This window comes from Pongo abelii, chromosome 7 (genome assembly GCF_028885655.2).
Source record: "Pongo abelii isolate AG06213 chromosome 7, NHGRI_mPonAbe1-v2.0_pri, whole genome shotgun sequence".
In the NCBI taxonomy this organism is placed as follows: Eukaryota; Metazoa; Chordata; class Mammalia; order Primates; family Hominidae; genus Pongo; species Pongo abelii.
The window spans coordinates 157890904-157908478 of NC_071992.2; the positions used below are offsets into that span (position 1 = coordinate 157890904).

At 55.4% G+C, this 17575-nt stretch overlaps 1 protein-coding gene across 11 annotated transcripts in view; it reads right to left on the bottom strand.

Annotated features, from left to right (window-relative positions):
• LOC100451616 (maestro heat-like repeat family member 5) overlaps positions 1 to 17575 on the bottom strand; it is a 78606-nt gene that overhangs the window by 29236 nt on the left and 31795 nt on the right. For 3 of the 11 annotated variants that reach the window (XM_063726852.1, XM_054518929.2, XM_054518922.2), the window contains 12 exons: positions 17270 to 17386; positions 16565 to 16684; positions 15975 to 16121; positions 15127 to 15249; positions 14754 to 14833; positions 13371 to 13506; positions 11495 to 11590; positions 10194 to 10298; positions 8395 to 8530; positions 7938 to 8104; positions 4450 to 4599; positions 3463 to 3617 (listed from right to left, as the gene is read on the bottom strand). In XM_063726852.1, coding sequence (XP_063582922.1) covers positions 3463 to 3617; positions 4450 to 4599; positions 7938 to 8104; positions 8395 to 8530; positions 10194 to 10298; positions 11495 to 11590; positions 13371 to 13506; positions 14754 to 14833; positions 15127 to 15249; positions 15975 to 16121; positions 16565 to 16684; positions 17270 to 17386 — 1532 coding nt within the window. Of the gene's footprint in view, positions 1 to 3462; positions 3618 to 4393; positions 4600 to 7937; positions 8105 to 8385; positions 8531 to 10193; positions 10299 to 11494; positions 11591 to 13283; positions 13507 to 14753; positions 14834 to 15126; positions 15250 to 15974; positions 16122 to 16564; positions 16685 to 17269; positions 17387 to 17575 lie in introns of all 11 variants that reach the window. The other 8 variants (XM_054518930.2, XM_054518923.2, XM_054518928.2 and 5 more) reach the window with 6 other exon arrangements.

Consider the following 17575-nt stretch of genomic DNA (forward strand, 5'->3'; position numbering starts at 1 on the left):
TCATGCCTCTGTGTGATATTTTGGTAATTCTCACAGTATTTTAAACATCCTCATTATTATTAATCAGTTATGGTGATCTGTGATCAGTGATCTTTGCTGTTACTATTGTAATTGTTTTAAGGCACCATGAGCCACACCCATATAAGATGTCAAACTGAATCCATAGATGTTGTGGGTTCTGACTGCTCCACCCACTGGCCGTTCCCCCATCTCTCTTCCTTTCCTTGGGCCTCTCTATTCCCCAAGACACAACAACATTGAAATTAGGCCAATTAATAACTTAACATGGGCTCTAAGTATTCAAGTGAAAGGAAGAGTCCTATTTCTCTCACTTTAAATCAAAGACTAGAAATGATTAAGTTCAGTGAAGAAAGCATGTTGAAAGCCAAGATAGGCCCAAAGCAAAGACTCTTTTGCCAAACAGTGAGCCAAGCTGTGAATGCACAGGAACAATTATTGAAGGAAATGAAAAGTGCTACTCCAGTGAACACACACATATGAAGAAAGTGAAACAGCCTTATTGCTGATATGGATAAAAGGTTTTAGTGGTTTGAGGAGAAGATCAAGCAACCACAACATTCTCTTAAGCCAAAGCCTAATCTAGAGCAAGGCCCTAACTCTTCCACCCTATGAAGGCTGAGAGAGGTGGTGAGGAAGCTGCAAAAGAAAAGTCTGAAGCTAGCAGTGGTTGGTTCACGATGTTGAAGGAAAAAAGCCATCTCCATAGCATAAAAGTGCAAGATGAAGCCTCAAGTGCTGGTGGAGAAGCTGTAGCAAGTTATCGAGAAGATCTAGCTAAGATCACTGATGAAGGTGGCTACACTAAACAACACATTTTCAATGAAGAAACAACCTTCTATTGGAAGATGCCATCTAGGACTTCTGTAGCTAGAGAGGTAAAGTCAAAGCCTGGCTTCAAACTTCAGAGGACAGGTTGACTCTCGTGTCAGGGGCTAATGCAGCTGGTGATTTTAAGTTGAAGCCAATGCTCATTTCCCATTCTGAAATTCCTAGGGCCCTTCAGAATGATGCTAAATCCACTCTGCCTGTGCTCTAGACATGGAACGACAAAGCCTGGTTGACAGCGCATCTCTTTACTTCATGGTTTACTGAATATTTTAAGCCCACTGATGAGACCTACTGCTCAGAACTAAAAGATTCCTTTCAAAATGTGAGTGCATATTGACAATGCACCTGTCACCCAAGAGCTCTGATGGAGATGTACAAGGTGATTGATGTGGTTTTCCTGCCTGTGAACACAACAACCATTCTGCAGCCTATGGATCAAAGAGTCATTTTGACTTTCAAGTCTTATTATTGAAGAAATACACTTTGCAAGAGGGTAGCTGCCATAGATAGTTGTTTCTCTGATGCATCTGGGCAAAGTACATTGAAAACCTTCTGGAAAGGATTCACTATGCTAGATGCCATTAACAACATTCGTGATTCATGGGGAGGAGGGCAAAAGAGCAACATGAACAGCAGTTTGGAAGAAGTTGATTCCAACCCTCACAGATGACTTTGAGGGGCTCAAGACTTTGGTGGAGGAAGTAACTGCAGATGTGGTAGAAATAGCAGGAGAACTAGAATTAGAAGTGGAGCCGGAAGACTGAATTGCTGCAATCTCATGATCAGACTTGAACAGATGAAGAGCTGCTTCTTATGGATGAGCTAAGAAAGTGGTTTCTGAGATGGAATCTACTCCTGGTGAAGATGCTGTTGAAATGACATCCAAGGATTTAGAATATTCCATAAATTTACTGATAAAGCAGTGGCAGGGTTTGAGAGAATTGACTCCAAATTTGAAAGAAGTTTTACTGTGGGCAAAATGCTATCAAACAGCATCACATGGCACAATCTTTTGGGAAAGGAAGAGTCTATTGATGCTAAAAACGTCATTGTTGTCTTATTTTGAAGAACTTGCCAGACACCCGAACCTTCAACAGCCACCACCCTGACCAGTCAGCTGTCCTCACCACCCACCAGCAAGAGGGTCCTGACTTGCTGAAGGCTCAGATGATCATTAGCAGTTTTTAGAACTAAAGCATTTTTAAATTAAGGTAAGTACATTGTTCTTTGAAAAGACATAATGCTATTGCCTACTGAATAGACCACAGTATAGTATAAACAGAACTCTTATGTGCACTGGGAAACACGGAGGCACACGTGACTGCTCTATTGTGGTGGCCTGGAACCGAACCCGTAATATCCTGAGATATGCCGGTATCTCAAACTGTACACCCTGACAACAGAAAATACACCTGCTTCTTGAGTGCCAATGGGACATTCACAAAAAGCATTTAAAAGATTAGTAAATTCCATAAGGTAAAAACTTTACAGACAACACTCTCCAACCACAGTGCAGTAAAACTAGAAATTATTCACAGAACCACAAATGCACTTCCACATGGAAATTAGACATCTTCCTGGAAACAACTCTTGGGCTCTGGGAGCTTATGACACCCCTGTTCTGGTGGCTTCTAAGTGTTCAGTGAAATGGGAGCAAGGCCAGCAGCTGGGGCCAGGGACCTGTGTGTGTGCAGGAGTCACTGTCTCACTGCCAGGTGCACCCCAGGCTGGAAGGAGGGTGACATTGAGGACAGGTGAGGGGGAGTAAGAGGGGTGCAGGGCAGTGCACGGTGGGTCCTGGGGACAAGGCTCACTGGGTCTGGAGCTGTAAAGGTGGGAGTGCCTGAAGCTGGTGATGGTCACACCAAGGGATGGCCGGGGGAGTGGGTGGCTGCGGGGGATGGAAGACAAGGTCCTTGGGAGGGAGGAGATCCAGGCCTGGAGAAATCAGGGTGAGGGGAAGACAGGGAAATCCCCCAGGAGTCAGGCACGGGGAGTGAGCTGGGGGGTGTCCCTGACTGGAGCGAGGGGCCATCCAGGACAGGTGCGTGGTAGGTAGGTGGCAGGGGGTATGGACTGAGGACCTGGGAAGCAGAGCTGGGACTTTGGGAAGGGCCATGAGCGGTGACAAGGATCCTAGCCCATCTCCAGGCCCAGGGGTCTGAGGGCTGTGAGAGAAAAGCCAGCCCCACCTGAGAGGGCTTTGATGGCCTCTGGCGGACGTAGTGGGGTGGTCTGTAGAGGGGCAGGAAGGACAATAGAGTGTCTGTAGATTAGAAGAGACAGAGGGGTTTGCTGCTGGGCGGCGAGGCTTCAGTGTGGGCTGGGGTCTTGCCAGGAGCACCCAGGGTCCTGCGGCCTCTCCATCGGGTGACAGAGTGGCCCGGCTGGGGCAGGTGTTTCATGTGGAGCCAGGACAGGAGACAGTGAGCAGTGCCTCCCCTGTGGCCGCCCAGGAGGTGTGCAATGATGAACAGATGTGGGCTCCCTCCAAGCACCCAGCCCTATAGAGGTCCTTGTGGGCCATGACGGGGGCAGACAGGAGGGCAGAGGTCACCACTCCTGCCTGGGGAGAGGACGGGGAGTGGGCACTGAGGGTAGAGGGGCAGGCACCTGTCCAAGGGGATGGAGATGTCCAGGAAGGTGGCCACCAGCTCGCGGGTGTGGCTCCGGGCCAGCAGGGTGATGGCATGCAGGGTCTTTTCCTTGGCTTGGGGGATGCGGACAGAGCACAGGCGGAGGCGGATGGCTTGGGCCATGCTGGAAACCTATGCAGAGAGGGAGAGGTCTGGCAGGGAGGCCCAGCCCTGCCCTGGGAGCCTGAAGGCAGAGGGAGGTCTCACCCTGATGAGCATGGAGCCCCTTCAGATATGGCCCTGTCCTGAGCTGTCTGGGTGGGGGGCACAGCCCTACCCCGGCTGCTTGGTCTGAAGAGAAGTCCCAGTCTGGGGGAGGGGACAGGTCCTGCCATGTTCTGCATGGCATTTGAGGTCTTTGTATGCTGTCCACACTGCCCAGGCCGACACTGGAAGGTCCAGGCCCCCTGCCTCCCAACTCATTCCTAAACATGGCACTTTGCACATGCGGTGCCCTGTGCCTGGGGCACCCTGCCTTCTCCTTGGGGTCTCTCCTGCTCATCCCTAATGCCCAGTGCCAGTCTCCCTGTCTGAGCTCGCCCACTTGCAGGACTTGGCACTGGGCATCCTCTCTCTGGGGTGCACTGCTCACCTCCCTGGGGGGTCCTCCTCCCCCACATCATATCCCCATACGCTGCCCAGGCAACATCTGCCTGTGTGTCCGTCTTCCCCGAGACCTCAAGCTCCTTGAGGGGCTGGTCTGTGCTGTCCCCTTCCTTTCCCACCATTCCCACATTATGGCACACAGCGGCTGCTCAGACCCCACAGTCACCACCCAGGACCCAGGGGACTTGCTTGGGCCATCCATTCATTCATTTGCTCACTCAAAACCATCAGACTAGTTGCTTCCTAGGGTGGGATCTGTGTCTCCCCCATCAGGCTCAAGGACCTGAGCCCTGGATGCTGACCTCTGGGCCCGCCCTCCGCCCCCTGGCCCTTCCTGGCTCAGCCCCAGCGCCGTCACCATCTCCAGCTTGGCCCCATGCTCCTGGATGGCTGTGAGCAGCATCTCGGAGGCCGCCTGCACGCGGAAGGGGTTGGTGGAGCCCAGGCCATCGATGGCCGTCCAGATGACGTCGTTCAACTCTGCCAGTGTGAGCTGCTGCATGATTTCCTGTACAGCGCGGGTGGAGAGAGGCCATCACCTTGGGCGCCCTGGGCCTGGGCATCCGCCTCCCCACTTCTGCTTTTACCCTTCTCCTTTGTCCCAGGATCTCCCAAGTCTCTGAGCATATCTGGCCTCCTAAGCCCCACTCCTCCGGGTTCCAAGCACCTGCCAGTGATTTGCAGTCTAGACTTGCGCACGTCCACATCTGTCAGAGCCAACCATGGCCCGGGCTCTTTCCCACACTCACACTCCGTGCTTGTCTCAGGACTGGGTGGCCGGGCCAGCCTCCCTTCTCCCCTCCTCTGCTGTCCTCTGCCCATAGGGCTTCCTCATCTGCCAGCCTCAGCCCCGTGGGGTGTCCCCCTGCCAGGCTCCAGTCCTCCTTATGAGCATTTATCAAAGAGAAAGTAACTTCCTGGCTGTGAAGGAGCTTTGAGGTCACCTGGGCCAACCCCCAGTCCCAGAAGGGGGCGTGGGCTGCCGTCAGCCTCGGAGCAGGTCAGGGTGGGTGGAGCCAGGACCCAGCTCCTGTCCCAGGACAGGCAGCACTGTCCCGGGACCCTGACACCCTCTGTCCATCTCCTCCCAGGAGTGGATTTAAAGGTCCAGGAAGGTGGGTCTCGCGTCCGCAAGCGGTCGTGAGCTCAGGGGTAAGGAAGGGGCTCTAGAGAAATGCAAGATGATGGGTGTGACCCCCCCCCCCCCATAGCCTCAGACTACAGCCTCCTGGAGGGGGGACCAGGCCTCAGTCACTGCTGTAAAGGTAGAACTTTCTGGAAAGACTTTAGGCATTGTGCAACTAGCTATACACAGCTATTTATATTTCAATTTAAGTACAATTAAAAATTCAGTTCTGCAGTAGCACTAGCCACATTTCAAGTGCTCCATGGCTCCCCGTGGCCAGTGGCTACCTTGGGTAGCACAGAGATAGAACACACCCATCCTCCCAGAGGGTTCTCTGCACAGTGGGGACACACAGCATTGAACCGAAGGAAGTTAGAAGCTGAAGGAGGGATAGGAGAGCAGCCTCACAGAAAATTAGGGTGTTTGCAAGGATGTCAGGATGGCAAAATGCTTCTTTGCATGTTAGGATATTTGTTGGCATGTGCCTGCAAACTTAGAAACTTAGGACGTTTCTAAGTATATTAGAACATCAAATTAAGTGTTAAATAATGGATGTTAGAATATTTATTAGAATCTTTTAATTCTAAAATTTTGGTACAGTGTTTGTGAGAATGTTAGAGTATTAGCACAATGGTTAGAATGTTAAAATAATTTTAGTGGAAGATTTGTGGTAAGAACTTTTTTAAAAGAATATTATGTTATTATACATCTGGCTAGAATATTTGTTAGATGATTAAAATCATTTGCTAGAATGTTAAACTTTTGCTTAAATCTAGCATTTAGAATGTTTGTGAAGAAATTCAACTTGGAATGGTGGTTAGATTCTCAGAATACTACAATCTCAGGATTGGTAAAGACTTTGGAGCCATCTTCCTTCAATCAAGGGCAGGAATAAATGTGAAATGAAGGTGGCAGTGATGGTAGAAGTGGTGGTGGTGGTGATAACGATGGTGGTGCAGGGTCATAGTAATGCAGATGGTGATGGTGGTTGTAGTCATGGTGATGTGGTGGTGGTGGCAATGGTGGTTATGGTGATGGTGGTGATAATGGTGGTGGTGACAGTGATAGTGATCATGATGGTGGTGATGGTGATGGTGGTGATGATTGTGGGGGTGGGGGTGGTGATGGTGGTGGTGGTGATGATGGTGATGGTGATGATGCTTATGGTGATAGTGATGGGTGGTGACAGTGATAGTGATCATGATGGTGGTGATGGTGATGGTGGTGATGATTGTGGGGGTGGTGGTGGTGATGATGGTGATGGTGATGATGCTTATGGTGATAGTGATGGGTGGTGACAGTGATAGTGATCATGATGGTGGTGATGGTGATGGTGGTGATAGTGATGGTGGTGGTGATGGTGGTGATAATGTTGGTGGTGGTGACAGTGATAGTGATCATGATGGTGGTGATGGTGATGGTGGTGATGGTGATGGTGGTGATGGTGGTGATGGTGATGGTGGTGGTGGTGATGATGGTGATGTTGATGATGCTTATGGTGATAGTGATGGTGGTGGTGATGGTGGTGATAATGTTGGTGGTGACAGTGATCATGATGGTGGTGATGATGATTGCAGTGATCATGATGGTGGTGATGATGTTGGTGGTGATGACTGTGGGGGCAGTGATGGTACTAATGGTGGTGGTGGTGATGATAGTGATGTTGATGATGCTTATGGTGATAGTGATGGTGGTGGTGATGGTGGTGATAATGTTGGTGGTGACAGTGATCATGATGGTGGTGATGATGATTGCAGTGATCAGGATGGTGGTGATGATGTTGGTGGTGATGGGGTGGTGATGGTAGTAATGGTGATGATGGAGATGGTGGTGGTGGCGGTGATGGTGGTGGTAGTGATGATGGTGATAGTGATGTTGGTGGTGGTGGCGGTGATAGTGGTGGTGATGATGGTGGTGGTTGTGACAGTGACAGTGATCATGATGGTGGTGATAATGCTGGTGGTGATGATGACAGTGGGGGTGGTGATAAAGATGTCATGTATCCAAGACCACATGAGGAGTTAGGGGCAAACTTGGGACCAGAACCCAGGCCCAAAATGTCTGTTCTCCAGCTGGAACCTTCTCAGCCCTGTAGTTCTACGATGGTTCTATGATTAGCAGACCCTCCCATCCTCTCCTTTCTACTGCTCCTGTCTGTCTGGGGAGAGCCAGAGCTGGACACCCATGGTCTGTGTGCAGGGACCACATGGAGTGAAGCAGCTGTCCCTTCAGTGAAACTCTTCCTTCCCAGCCCTGCCTCTGCCTTCAGGGCAGGTTCTGTAGGGTAAACTGCAGCCAAGTAAGGTATTTTTCCTTCTGAACACAGACAGTGAGTTGGCCCTAGGGCTTTAGGTTTTCCACACTGTGCCTCAGCACACCAATGGCTTGCAACAGTTGCCGAGGGCACGGGTTCTGGAGTAGCTGGGGCTGGATCAAATTCCAGTGGGGCACTGACCAGCCCTGTGCCATCATTTCTTCATCATTTGGTTCAAATCCGTTTATAAAACTTGAGGAAGGGATGTGGTAATGTCTGTGAAGCCCTTGGCATAGGTAATAAGTAGGCATCTAATGTGTGCTGGCCCCCCTGTGTGCTGGCTCCACCTCAACAACATGAGAGTGAGCGAGTGAGTGAGCGCATTTACATACCACTCCCCACTCCCCAGATATGTGGTGTGCTCTGGTCACGCCCCTGCCCTGCCCTCCACTCTAAGGACTTTGACCTTGATGACTTGGGAGCCGCAGAGCTGGAAGATGTGGTTCTTTGCCATCTCCTGGGGGCCCAGGGGAGTGGCCTTCTGGTCTCTGCTGTTCCAGAGTGGGGCTCCGTCCGAATGGGCCTGGGAGAGCTCCTTGGGGGCCTGTGATTCTGCCTGCAAAGCTTCAACTGCTGGCCAGGGACAGGGTGGGTAAGGGCAGGGTGAAGGTGGTCTTGGGGTCTAGTTTGGGCCAGGGCAGGGTTAGGGTAGTCATTTGTAATCAGGGTCAGGCCTGTGCCCAGTTTGGGGACTGGGATCAGAGTGGTGGGGGTCAGGGTGAGGCCATTACAGGGTTATGGCTCAGATCCGGGTTGGGTTTGGGGGTAAATTTGGGGCAAGGTTGAGGTCAGGGGTGCGGGTGTGGGTATGCCAGAGGTTGCAGCTGGGGTGGAAGTTGGTGCTCAGAACTCACAGAACTCACTTTTGTGGCGCATCAAGAGCTGGTAGAGATGGCTTGCCCCTTCCAGGCTGCAGTGCTGGGTGGCCCTGTCTGGGTCCTGGCACAGCATCCCCAGTATGCCCACCAGTTGCCCAATCCTTTTGAAGTTCTCTTTTGGCTGTGTTGAGAGTACAGGAATCACTGATGGCAGACCCTCCCTTCAGAGCCCTGCCACACACTCACCCAGCATGGCCTACATCAGAGATGACCCCTCCAACGGTGTGGCAGGGCCAGGACTAGGGGCTGGGCAAAACATTCAGTAATCAAGAAAAGTAATATTTTAGGTGGCTGGGTGCAGTGGCTCACGCCTATAATCCCAGCACTTTGGGAGGCCGAGGCAGGCAGATCACGAGGTCAGGAGATCGAGACCATCCTGGCTAACATGGTGAAACCCTGACTCTACTAAAAATACCAAAAATTAGCTGGGTGTGGTGGCGGGCACCTGTAGTCCCAGCTACTCGGGAGGCTGAGGCAGGAGAATGGCGTGAACCTGGGAGGTGGGGGTTGCAGTGAGCTGAAATCGCGCCACTGCACTCCAGCCTGGGCGACAGAGTGAGACTCTGTCTCAAAAAAAAAAAAAAAAAAAAAAAAGAAAAGTAATATTTTAATGCAGTATTTAGAAAAATCAGAATAAGTGCAAAAAACTCTGTGATGAGCAAAATCTCAAAACTGTAAGTAAAGTCAGGATCTGACCCTGGTTTTGCATGTCACCTCACCTGTCCTACCCACATCCTGGTCCTGGTTTAATAAAACTTTATTTACAAAAGCAGGTGGTCAGCCCATGGGCCATAGCTTGCCAAATTGAGTTTTGAAAACATGAATCATCTTGATTACAGAATTTTTTGTTTCTGCGGTAAGTTTTGTGCGCAAGGTGAGTATCTTGCTTGCCTTACCCTGGTCCAGTCCTGTGATGTTGAAATGGATTTTGAGTAAATTGAAGCCACTTTAATTGTCCACCTCCTCCTAGGGGTGCAGGGTCTTTCCCTTGGCAGAACAGTCCCCCCTCCTTTCAGCACTTCTGCCTCCTGCCCTCATTAGACCAGGCAGCCACCAGGCATTAGGGCAAGGAACTAATTTTCCCATCCCCCTGAGTATGTCTAGGGAGTTAATGCGGGTTTAATGCGGGTTTGGGCTCATACTCGCGGAAGCGCACTCTCTGACCATATGCTGATGCAACTCAAGGGCAGTAGCGACAAATAAGGGCTGTAAGCCATGTCATGATAGGGGCTGCACTGGCGGAAGGGTGGTGGGGTGGCCACTCCATGCAGCAAGGAACCCCTAATCAGGCGCAGGGCCGTACAGTTTACCAGCCTTCTCACGGCCTCCACCCCATCTGAGCCCCACCATATCGCTCTAGGGAGGGGTCATTTCCATTTACTTTACAGGTGAAAAGCTGGGGCTCGTTGAGGAGAAACACCTGTACAAGGCCTCAGGTGCATAGACAGGTGCCTAGCTCCAGGGTCAGGGGTCAGGGGTCAGGGAGACCTGCCTTCAGATCCCAGCTGTGAGGCCTCGGGCAGGTCCTGCCCCTCCCTGCCTGTTCCCTCAGTTGCAAGGAGGCAGATTGCCTGGGCCGCCAGTCAATGTGGAGCCCGGCTGCGCTGTCGGGTACTCAGGGATCCACTCTGTCCTGGAGGCAGGTGTCCAGGGGGCCTTGAACCCTATGAACCCTGGCAGGATCTGGGAGGAGGGCGGCTCTGGCTGGGCCCTTGCGATCCAGGGCAGGAGGCCCAGTCGGCAGAGCGGGTGCGGGGCATGGGACCGGCGAACCGCGTACTCACGTCCAAGTAGCCATTGTGGTTCAGGAATTTGAGGAGGATCATGCAGCTGTGCACAGCCCGCTGCCGCTCTTGCGCCTTCTCCGACGCCAGCCAGAGGTACAGGTGCTGCGGGGCGGGCAGGGTCGGGGAGAGGATTCTGCGGGGCCCTTGGCTCAGGCCCCGCCCACCACCGGCTCAGACCCCGCCCACTCGGCCCAGGCCCCGCCCACTCCGGCTTTGCCCCCTCTCTAAGGCTCCATCCATCCTCGGCTAGGCTCTGCCTGCTGCACTTACAAAGGCATCTGGAGACTGGTACGTCAGATAGTTTTTAAGCCAAATCTGAGCTCTTTATTAAGGTGGTATATGATTAGAAATATAATTAGTGGCTCTGAAGTAGGATGAGGGTACATGGTATTTGGAGATTCTGTGACCCAGTGGTGTCCCAGAAACACATCTGTGACTTCCCCAAGACGCGCTGGGCTCCTCTGCACTGCTCACCTTTGCCCTGCGTGCCCTCTGCCTGCTGGGCCCCACCCTTCCCTTCTCTGCCTGTGGCTGCCTTAGTCCTCAGCCAGGGCTGCGAGAAGTCCCGTTGGGCTTGACCTCTGAGCCAGAGCCAGCCTCCCCTCCCTGGGCCTCCGCCTGCCCCGGGACTGTCATTGCCTGCTCTGGTCTCCCTCCTGACAAGGTGAGGGAGGGCAGGCGGGAGTGGGGGCAGCGGGTTTGGGAGACCCTTCAGGGGACACTGCAGGGGAAGTTCTCTAGGAGGGGAGGGTGGGACCCTCATCAGCCCTCTTTCTTTCTTTTTTTTTTTTTGAGACAGAGTTTCTCTCTTTTGCCTGGGCTGGAGTGAAGTGGTGAGATCTCGGCTCACTGCAACCTCTATCCCCCGGGTTCCAGCAATTCTCCTGCCTCAGCCTCCTGAGTAGCTGGGATTATAGGTGCCCACCACCATGCCTGACTAATTTTTTTTTTTTGGTATTTTTAGTAGAGATGGGGTTTTACCATGTTGGCCAGGCTGGTCTCGAACTCCTGACCTCAAGTGGTCCACCCGCCTTGGCCTCCCAAAGTGTTGAGATTACAGGCGTGCACCGTGCCTGGCCCATCAGCCCTCTTTCTACAAGGCCACCTGCTGTCTCTCCCTCCCCAGTGCCCCAAACCACTGTGATCCCTAAGTGCCGGTGGCCCTCACCCCTCCCGGTTCCTGGACCACTCGAAGCCCCCAGGTCCCGCCCTGTCTCCTCTGGGATGCCCTCCTTTGGAGTCTGGCCATAGGCTGAGGACCCCTCGGCCCCAGCCGACTGGCCTCCCCGCAGCCTCACCGACAGTAGGAAATGCAGCTCCTCGGCGGTGGGGTTCTGCATGATAAGGCTTTGCAGCATGAGGTCCAGCGCCTCCGTGGTCCTGCTGTACAGGCTCTGTGTAGAGACAAGGGTGGTCAGGCAGTGCCACGCCCAGATGGACGCAGAGCCTGAGGAGCGCCTACTTCCTGCATGTGCCGGGCTGCTCACCACTGGGGCTCGCCACCGTGCCTGCGAGGGGGCCGCCATGGCCCCCATTTGGCAGATGTAGGGACTAGGTGGGGAGGCCGCTGGTGATCACCCAAGGGCACAGGTGTCTCCGTGGCCCGGACGAGTTCATTCCTAGCAGGGCTAGCTTCACAGGAGGGTGCCCTGAGTGGTCCCAGGGTCCCGGGCTGAAAAGGGCCCTGCGCTGGGTGAATGCTCTGGAGGTTCTTAGGTTTGAAGCAGGGGCTGGCGTCTTCATTTTGCCCAGGCCCTGCCAATGATGCAGTGGGCTGAGTTCTGGGTCTTACATGCCATGCTCCTAATCTTCACTGCTTTGCTTGCTGGGCATGTTCAGAGAGGGAGAGGACCAGAGAAATGCCCCCAGCTACCCTCCCTTCCAGGGCCCATCAGGAGCAGAGCCCTGGGGCTCTGGTCACTCACTAGGTGCCCTGGGGAGACTTACTTTGCCTCTCTGAGCTTACTTTCCTCACCTGAGAATGGCATGAAGCCAGCCCCACCTGCCAGAGTGGAGGCAGGCAGGTGATTGGAGTCAACAGGAACCCCACCTCAGTGCTCCCAGCTCCCAGCGCCGGACCCCCAGACACCAGGTGGCACTCCCTGGGTGAGCCAGCCTCAGTGTCACCGTGTCATCAGGTAACGAGATCACTCTGAACTGCGGTGGGATTGGGGTGTGGCCAGGGGCCACCGTTCTGGAGGGCTGTGTTGCCCTGGGCCCAGGACACCCTTGTTCTCTCACCACCCCACCCTAAGTGTCTGTCTAGTTCCAGCCTGGACTCAGCCTTGGGGGACAGGGTCGGGGTTCAAACCCTGCCTCTCCCACCAGACAGCCTCATTTCTCTGAGCATTTCTTTACTCTGGGGCCGCTGCTGGGAAGGTGAGATAACTGATCTAGGGCCGGGCACCTAGCAGGGGCTCAGTTAACACTGGCTCTGGCCACAGGCTGAGGACTGCAGACACGCTAGAAGCCAGGCACGGTGACTGTGCCCAGGAGCCACACATGTACCCGGTGGTGGCCATGAGCAATGGCAGGTGTCTCTCTGCAGGGGCGGCTTTTACTGAACAGAACCCAGGAAGGGGTAGGCACTGGCCAAGTGCTGAGAGCAATCCTGGAGTTCCTTTCCCCAGCCTCCTGGGGTGGCAGGGTGGGCTGGGCACAGCCTGGGCACGGCACCACCTCTGAGTAGCTGTGTGGTAAGACTGAGCCCACCCTGCAGGGAAGGTGACTCACTCCAGGTGTTGCAGGGACCCCTACAAGGTTGGGGAACTCATCTCCCTCCTCTCTGCTTCCCTTGGGCTGCTGGGGAGCTCGGCGAAAACTCAGATGTGACCCTGCCACATAGCATGGCGGCCAAGGCCTGCAGGGCTGGGCAGCACGGGCTTGCCAGCCTCTTCCCGCTGGCTCTCAGGGCCGGCAGGGAGGGAGGGAGGCTACACGCGCCACTGTTTACAGGGCGCTCCTCCACGCCACTGCTCACCCAGTGTCTCAGTTCAGTTGCCAAGTGTTAAGTACCATTGGCCATGTTAGTATCACCCCCATTTTACAGGTGGGCAAACACACTGCGGCATATAGCACGCAGCAAACCTGTAGGTGGTCAGAGCAGTGAAGAACTGCCCCGGGTCCCCAGCCCTGGTGCATCCAGCCTGACTGCTCCCAAGCCATAGGCCACACCTGGATGTTGGGAGGCTCCAGAAAGAGGCAGGTGTGCTTCTCCAGGGCATCCAGCAGCGGCAGGGCAAACACGCTGCGGAAGCAGGTGGACAGGAGCTGAGACTTCCTTTCCAAGTCTATGGGAGGCCTCAGCTTGCTGTAGGGAAGACAGAGGGCCATTAGCATGGGGCTGGGGCCTGGGGAGGTCCCTGAGTGGTGTCTGCCTTCATCCCTGCAGACTTCTGGCCTTCGGCTGTTCACAGAGACTCTTGTGCACACATCTGCCTCCCTGGCCCACCTGCCTCTGCAGGGCCTTGAGCTGGGGCATCCTGGCCAGGTGATGTCCTGGTCCATCTCTCCTCTCAGTCCCTGGCTTTAAATGCCATCCTGATGCTGTCTAAGGAGCATCTCCATCTTGACGCATTCCCCCAGGGTAGCTGCACCTGCAGCCCGCCCCATCACAGTGGACTGTCCTCCTTGTTGCTTGGGTGAAGCCTCAGCACCTTCTCCATTCTTTTCCCTCCCTTGAAAGCTGCTTCCAGCCCTCCAGCAGCTCCTGATAGCTCTACCATCACAATTTATTCGACATTTAAGGACTTCTTACTCTTAATTAGACCACTTGTTACTTTTCTCCTGGATTATTCTAGGGGGTCCTGACTGGTCCCCCATTTTTTCTTGGAAGCTCCATCTACTCCCCACACTGGATCCAGACATTCCTTCTCAAGTGTGACTCCCCCAAGGCCCCACCTCGCTCAGGCAAGAGCCAGTGCCCTGCAGTAGCCTGGACGACCTTCCCCGTGGCTCCCGGGGCCCTCATGCATTCCAGCCCTGCCACCCTGGCCCCCTGCGGGTCCTCCAGCAACCCTGCTGCGCACCAGCCTCAGGGCCTTTGCACCCACTGTCCCTTCAGCTGGAAACTGCAGGGCTACTCTCTCACCCTTTCAGGTCTTTGCCCAAAAGTCCCCTTTCAGGGCCAACTAACCCAGCCTCAGGCTGTATCCTGGAGCCTAGAAGAGCATGGGGCCAGTGGTGGGTGCCCAGCCCACCAATATTCAGTTAATCAATTCTCCTTTCAGAGTCTCCTGTAGCCCTCAACACGTGAGGATCTTACCTCCCCTCCACCTCGCTCCCCCAGCCCCATCTGCCTTCAGGCAGCAGTGTCAGCTGTCGCTGAGATGTGTGGTTTGCTCACGGTCTGTCCCCATCCACCAAATGTCAGCTCTTAGAGAACAGGGATGTTCCCTGCTGTCCCACAGCTGGGTCCTCAGACCCTAGAATGGTGCCTGGCACACAGAATGGTGCTCCATTTCTGACCTCTCCACCTTGCTGCCTGCCAGCTCCAAACCCGAGTGGAGAGGCTGCTGCATGGCACTGAGGAAGCCCTGTGTGAGGCGGGGGGCCTACCAGAGGCTGGACGCGATGTGCATGGCCTGCTGGCGACTCCGCGTGCACAGAGTGTCCTGGGGCTCCTTCTCCATCAAAACCTGCAAGTCCCAGGTGGCACCAAGCCGCTCAGGCCTGGCCAGTCCCACTTCCGACACCAGGTCTCCCCACCCTGGGAAGATCTCATTGCCTGGCATCCTCCAGAGCTGCAGGATTATGCTCCAGCCCTTCACCCGCCCAGAGAGGCCTCTGTGAGCTGCCCCACCAGGAGGCCAGAGCACCAGAGCAAAGCCACTGGAGTCAGGTTAGGACATGCCCTAGAAACCCACCCCACTCCTTCCACAGGAGGTAAACTGAGGGAGGCTGCCCGCCTCGCTCAGGGCCTGGAACGCACCATCAGACACTGGAGGAGCTCGGAGGTCTGGGAGAACTCATAGCTGTGGGCGCCCTCACTCCGGCTCACCGCACCCATCAGCATCAGGGTGGCTGTGAGGAAGCTCTGCTTCAGGGTCTCATCCTGGAACGGGGGACAGGGTCAGGGCCCAGGGCGCGGGAGTGTGCAGTGGGAGCAAGAGCGTGAGGCTGTGATCCAAGGGGCAGCAAGGTCATGGCTGAAAGGGGACAGAAGAGACCACCCACCAGGGCCGCACCTGGGGGGCTTCTTAAGGGTTGGGGCTGCATGGTTTTGTTTAAAACTGTAATTGGCAACGTTTAAACACTGGGAGAGTGCGTGTAAGTCTCTTGAGATGTGGCAACCCCATGCCCCAGGGCCACAGCAGCGGCAACCTGGGGCAGTGATGTGGCTACTTTGGGATGGGGGCAGCCCTGCGGGGCCCCTCACAGTGACCTGGGCTGGAGGCCCCTGGTGTGGAGTGTGGAGTCAGGGGCTTGTCATCAAGGCATGATGGATGTCAGCCTGGCCTCTCCATACCCATGTCCCCCACCCCCAAAGTGAAAACCCAGGGTTTGCTTTAAGAGGAGAAGTGAGGGTAGAGGCATCATGAAGCCCAGAGAACTTTCGGTGGGATGGACGGACGAAACCTGGGGCCACCAGGAAGCTGGGCCTGGTTCCTCATGATTCCGGGGTTGGGTGGGGCATGGGGGTGGGCTCCAAGGCCCTGGAAGGTCCTGGAGTTCTCCGCTCTGAGAGGCTGGTGGGGCAGCTCTGGGCTGGGGTCCAGGACTCGGTCTTGGTGGGAAGGGGCAGGTGTTGGGATGTTGCAGGGGCAGCCAGGGGCCTACCCAAGAGCTGTAGTGGAAGTAGAAGACCATCCTGGACACGATGTTGTCCACCCACGGGAGGATGTGGGCCCGGGCTTTGGCCGCCACCTGGCCGTATGCCAGGAGGATGGTGCTGCTGGCCCATTTCCAGTGCAGGTCCTCCGAGTTCTGGCCGAGGGGTGGCAGGCAGGTGAGGAGTGTCAGCACCCCACCCTACCCTCCTCTGGGGAGCTGTGGAGGTGATTGCCCAGCTCTAGCAGGGCCCTGGGGGCAGGTGTCTGTCCTGAGGGGCAGTGGGCCTCCATGGCCCTCAGTCAGAAAACAGGGGGACTGGGACTGGCTATTTGGGGGATGGCTTGGGCCTTGTTAGGGCCATGGTTTGGGTAGGGTGTTAGGGTGGGGTGTATGTGGGGCGCTCGTCTCTGCTGGAGCTGGCTGGAGTCCAGGACCCTTGCCTTCCCCTCCTTGTGGAGGCCCCTCCCACACCCCCCTGAACGGGGTGGGTGAAAGGGACAGTGTCCTGGGAGTCCCCAGAGGCTGGCCTTCACAGAGGGTGGGGGGTCTTGCTGTCCCAGCCCCCTGCTGGTCTCTGAGGACCCCTGAGCCAGTACCTTTGGGGAGGAGCTGTGGAGACTCCATCTGACAGGCCTGCTCCGGCCAAACTGGTCCAGGACGGCCCAGACGTCATCCAGGTGGCGGGTGGCCGCCAACCCCAAGGTCAGAGCCATGCCCTGTGGGTCGGGGATCAGGGTCACTCATCGGGGGCCCCAAAGTCCAGGACCAGACCCGGCTCCTCCCCTGGCAGGAGTGAAAACTGAGGGGGAATGGGACCCCCAGAGGGGGTTGGGGCTCATCCAGGGCCCCAGGGCAGCCAGCACCCACCCCACTCTGTCAGGACCCATGACCAAGCCCATGCCAGGGGACACACGGCTTATGGGGTCTGGTGTGGGGAGTGAGGGGCGCAGGGGGCAGAGGTGAATCCCTGGAGGCCCATTATCCCTCACTGCCGGCTATGAGCAGGCTGTGCCGGAGTGGGAACGAGGAGATGTGTTTAAGATGGAGGAGGAGGGCTACGCCGCGGCTGAGATCACGGCTGTAACTGGGGTCAGGGGCTAGCCTGTGATCAGCGTCAAGGCTCAACTGTAGACCAAGGTCAGAACTTAGTCTGTGACCAGGGTCAGGGGTTGGGGTGAGAACAGGGAGAAAAAGGCTCAGGCTGTGGTCAGGATTAGGGCATGGTGTGAGACCAGCCGTCAGGCTCAGCCTGTGATCAGGGTCAGGTGGTGGTGGGGACAGGGTGGGGCCTGGGTCCTCACCTCCCTCTGCTTGGGCCACTGGTGGGATGTTTCCAGGAGGGCTTGCAGGTGTCTCCTGACCGTGGCACCGTTTTTTTCAGCTTGAAGGATTAGCCCATAGTAGGTGAACAGGAAGGCCTGTGGGAGGGGCAGCATCTTGTCCTGTGCTTGACCCCCCCAGGTGGCCTGCCACCTCCTCTGAGCAGCTGCCACTGACCACGCTCGCTTGGCCTCCCTTGCCCCTGCAGCCACCGCAACACCTGGCTTTGGACTGTTCAAGCCTCTGCCTGTGGCTGCAGCGGATGCAGCTCAAGTCCTGCTGTCCAG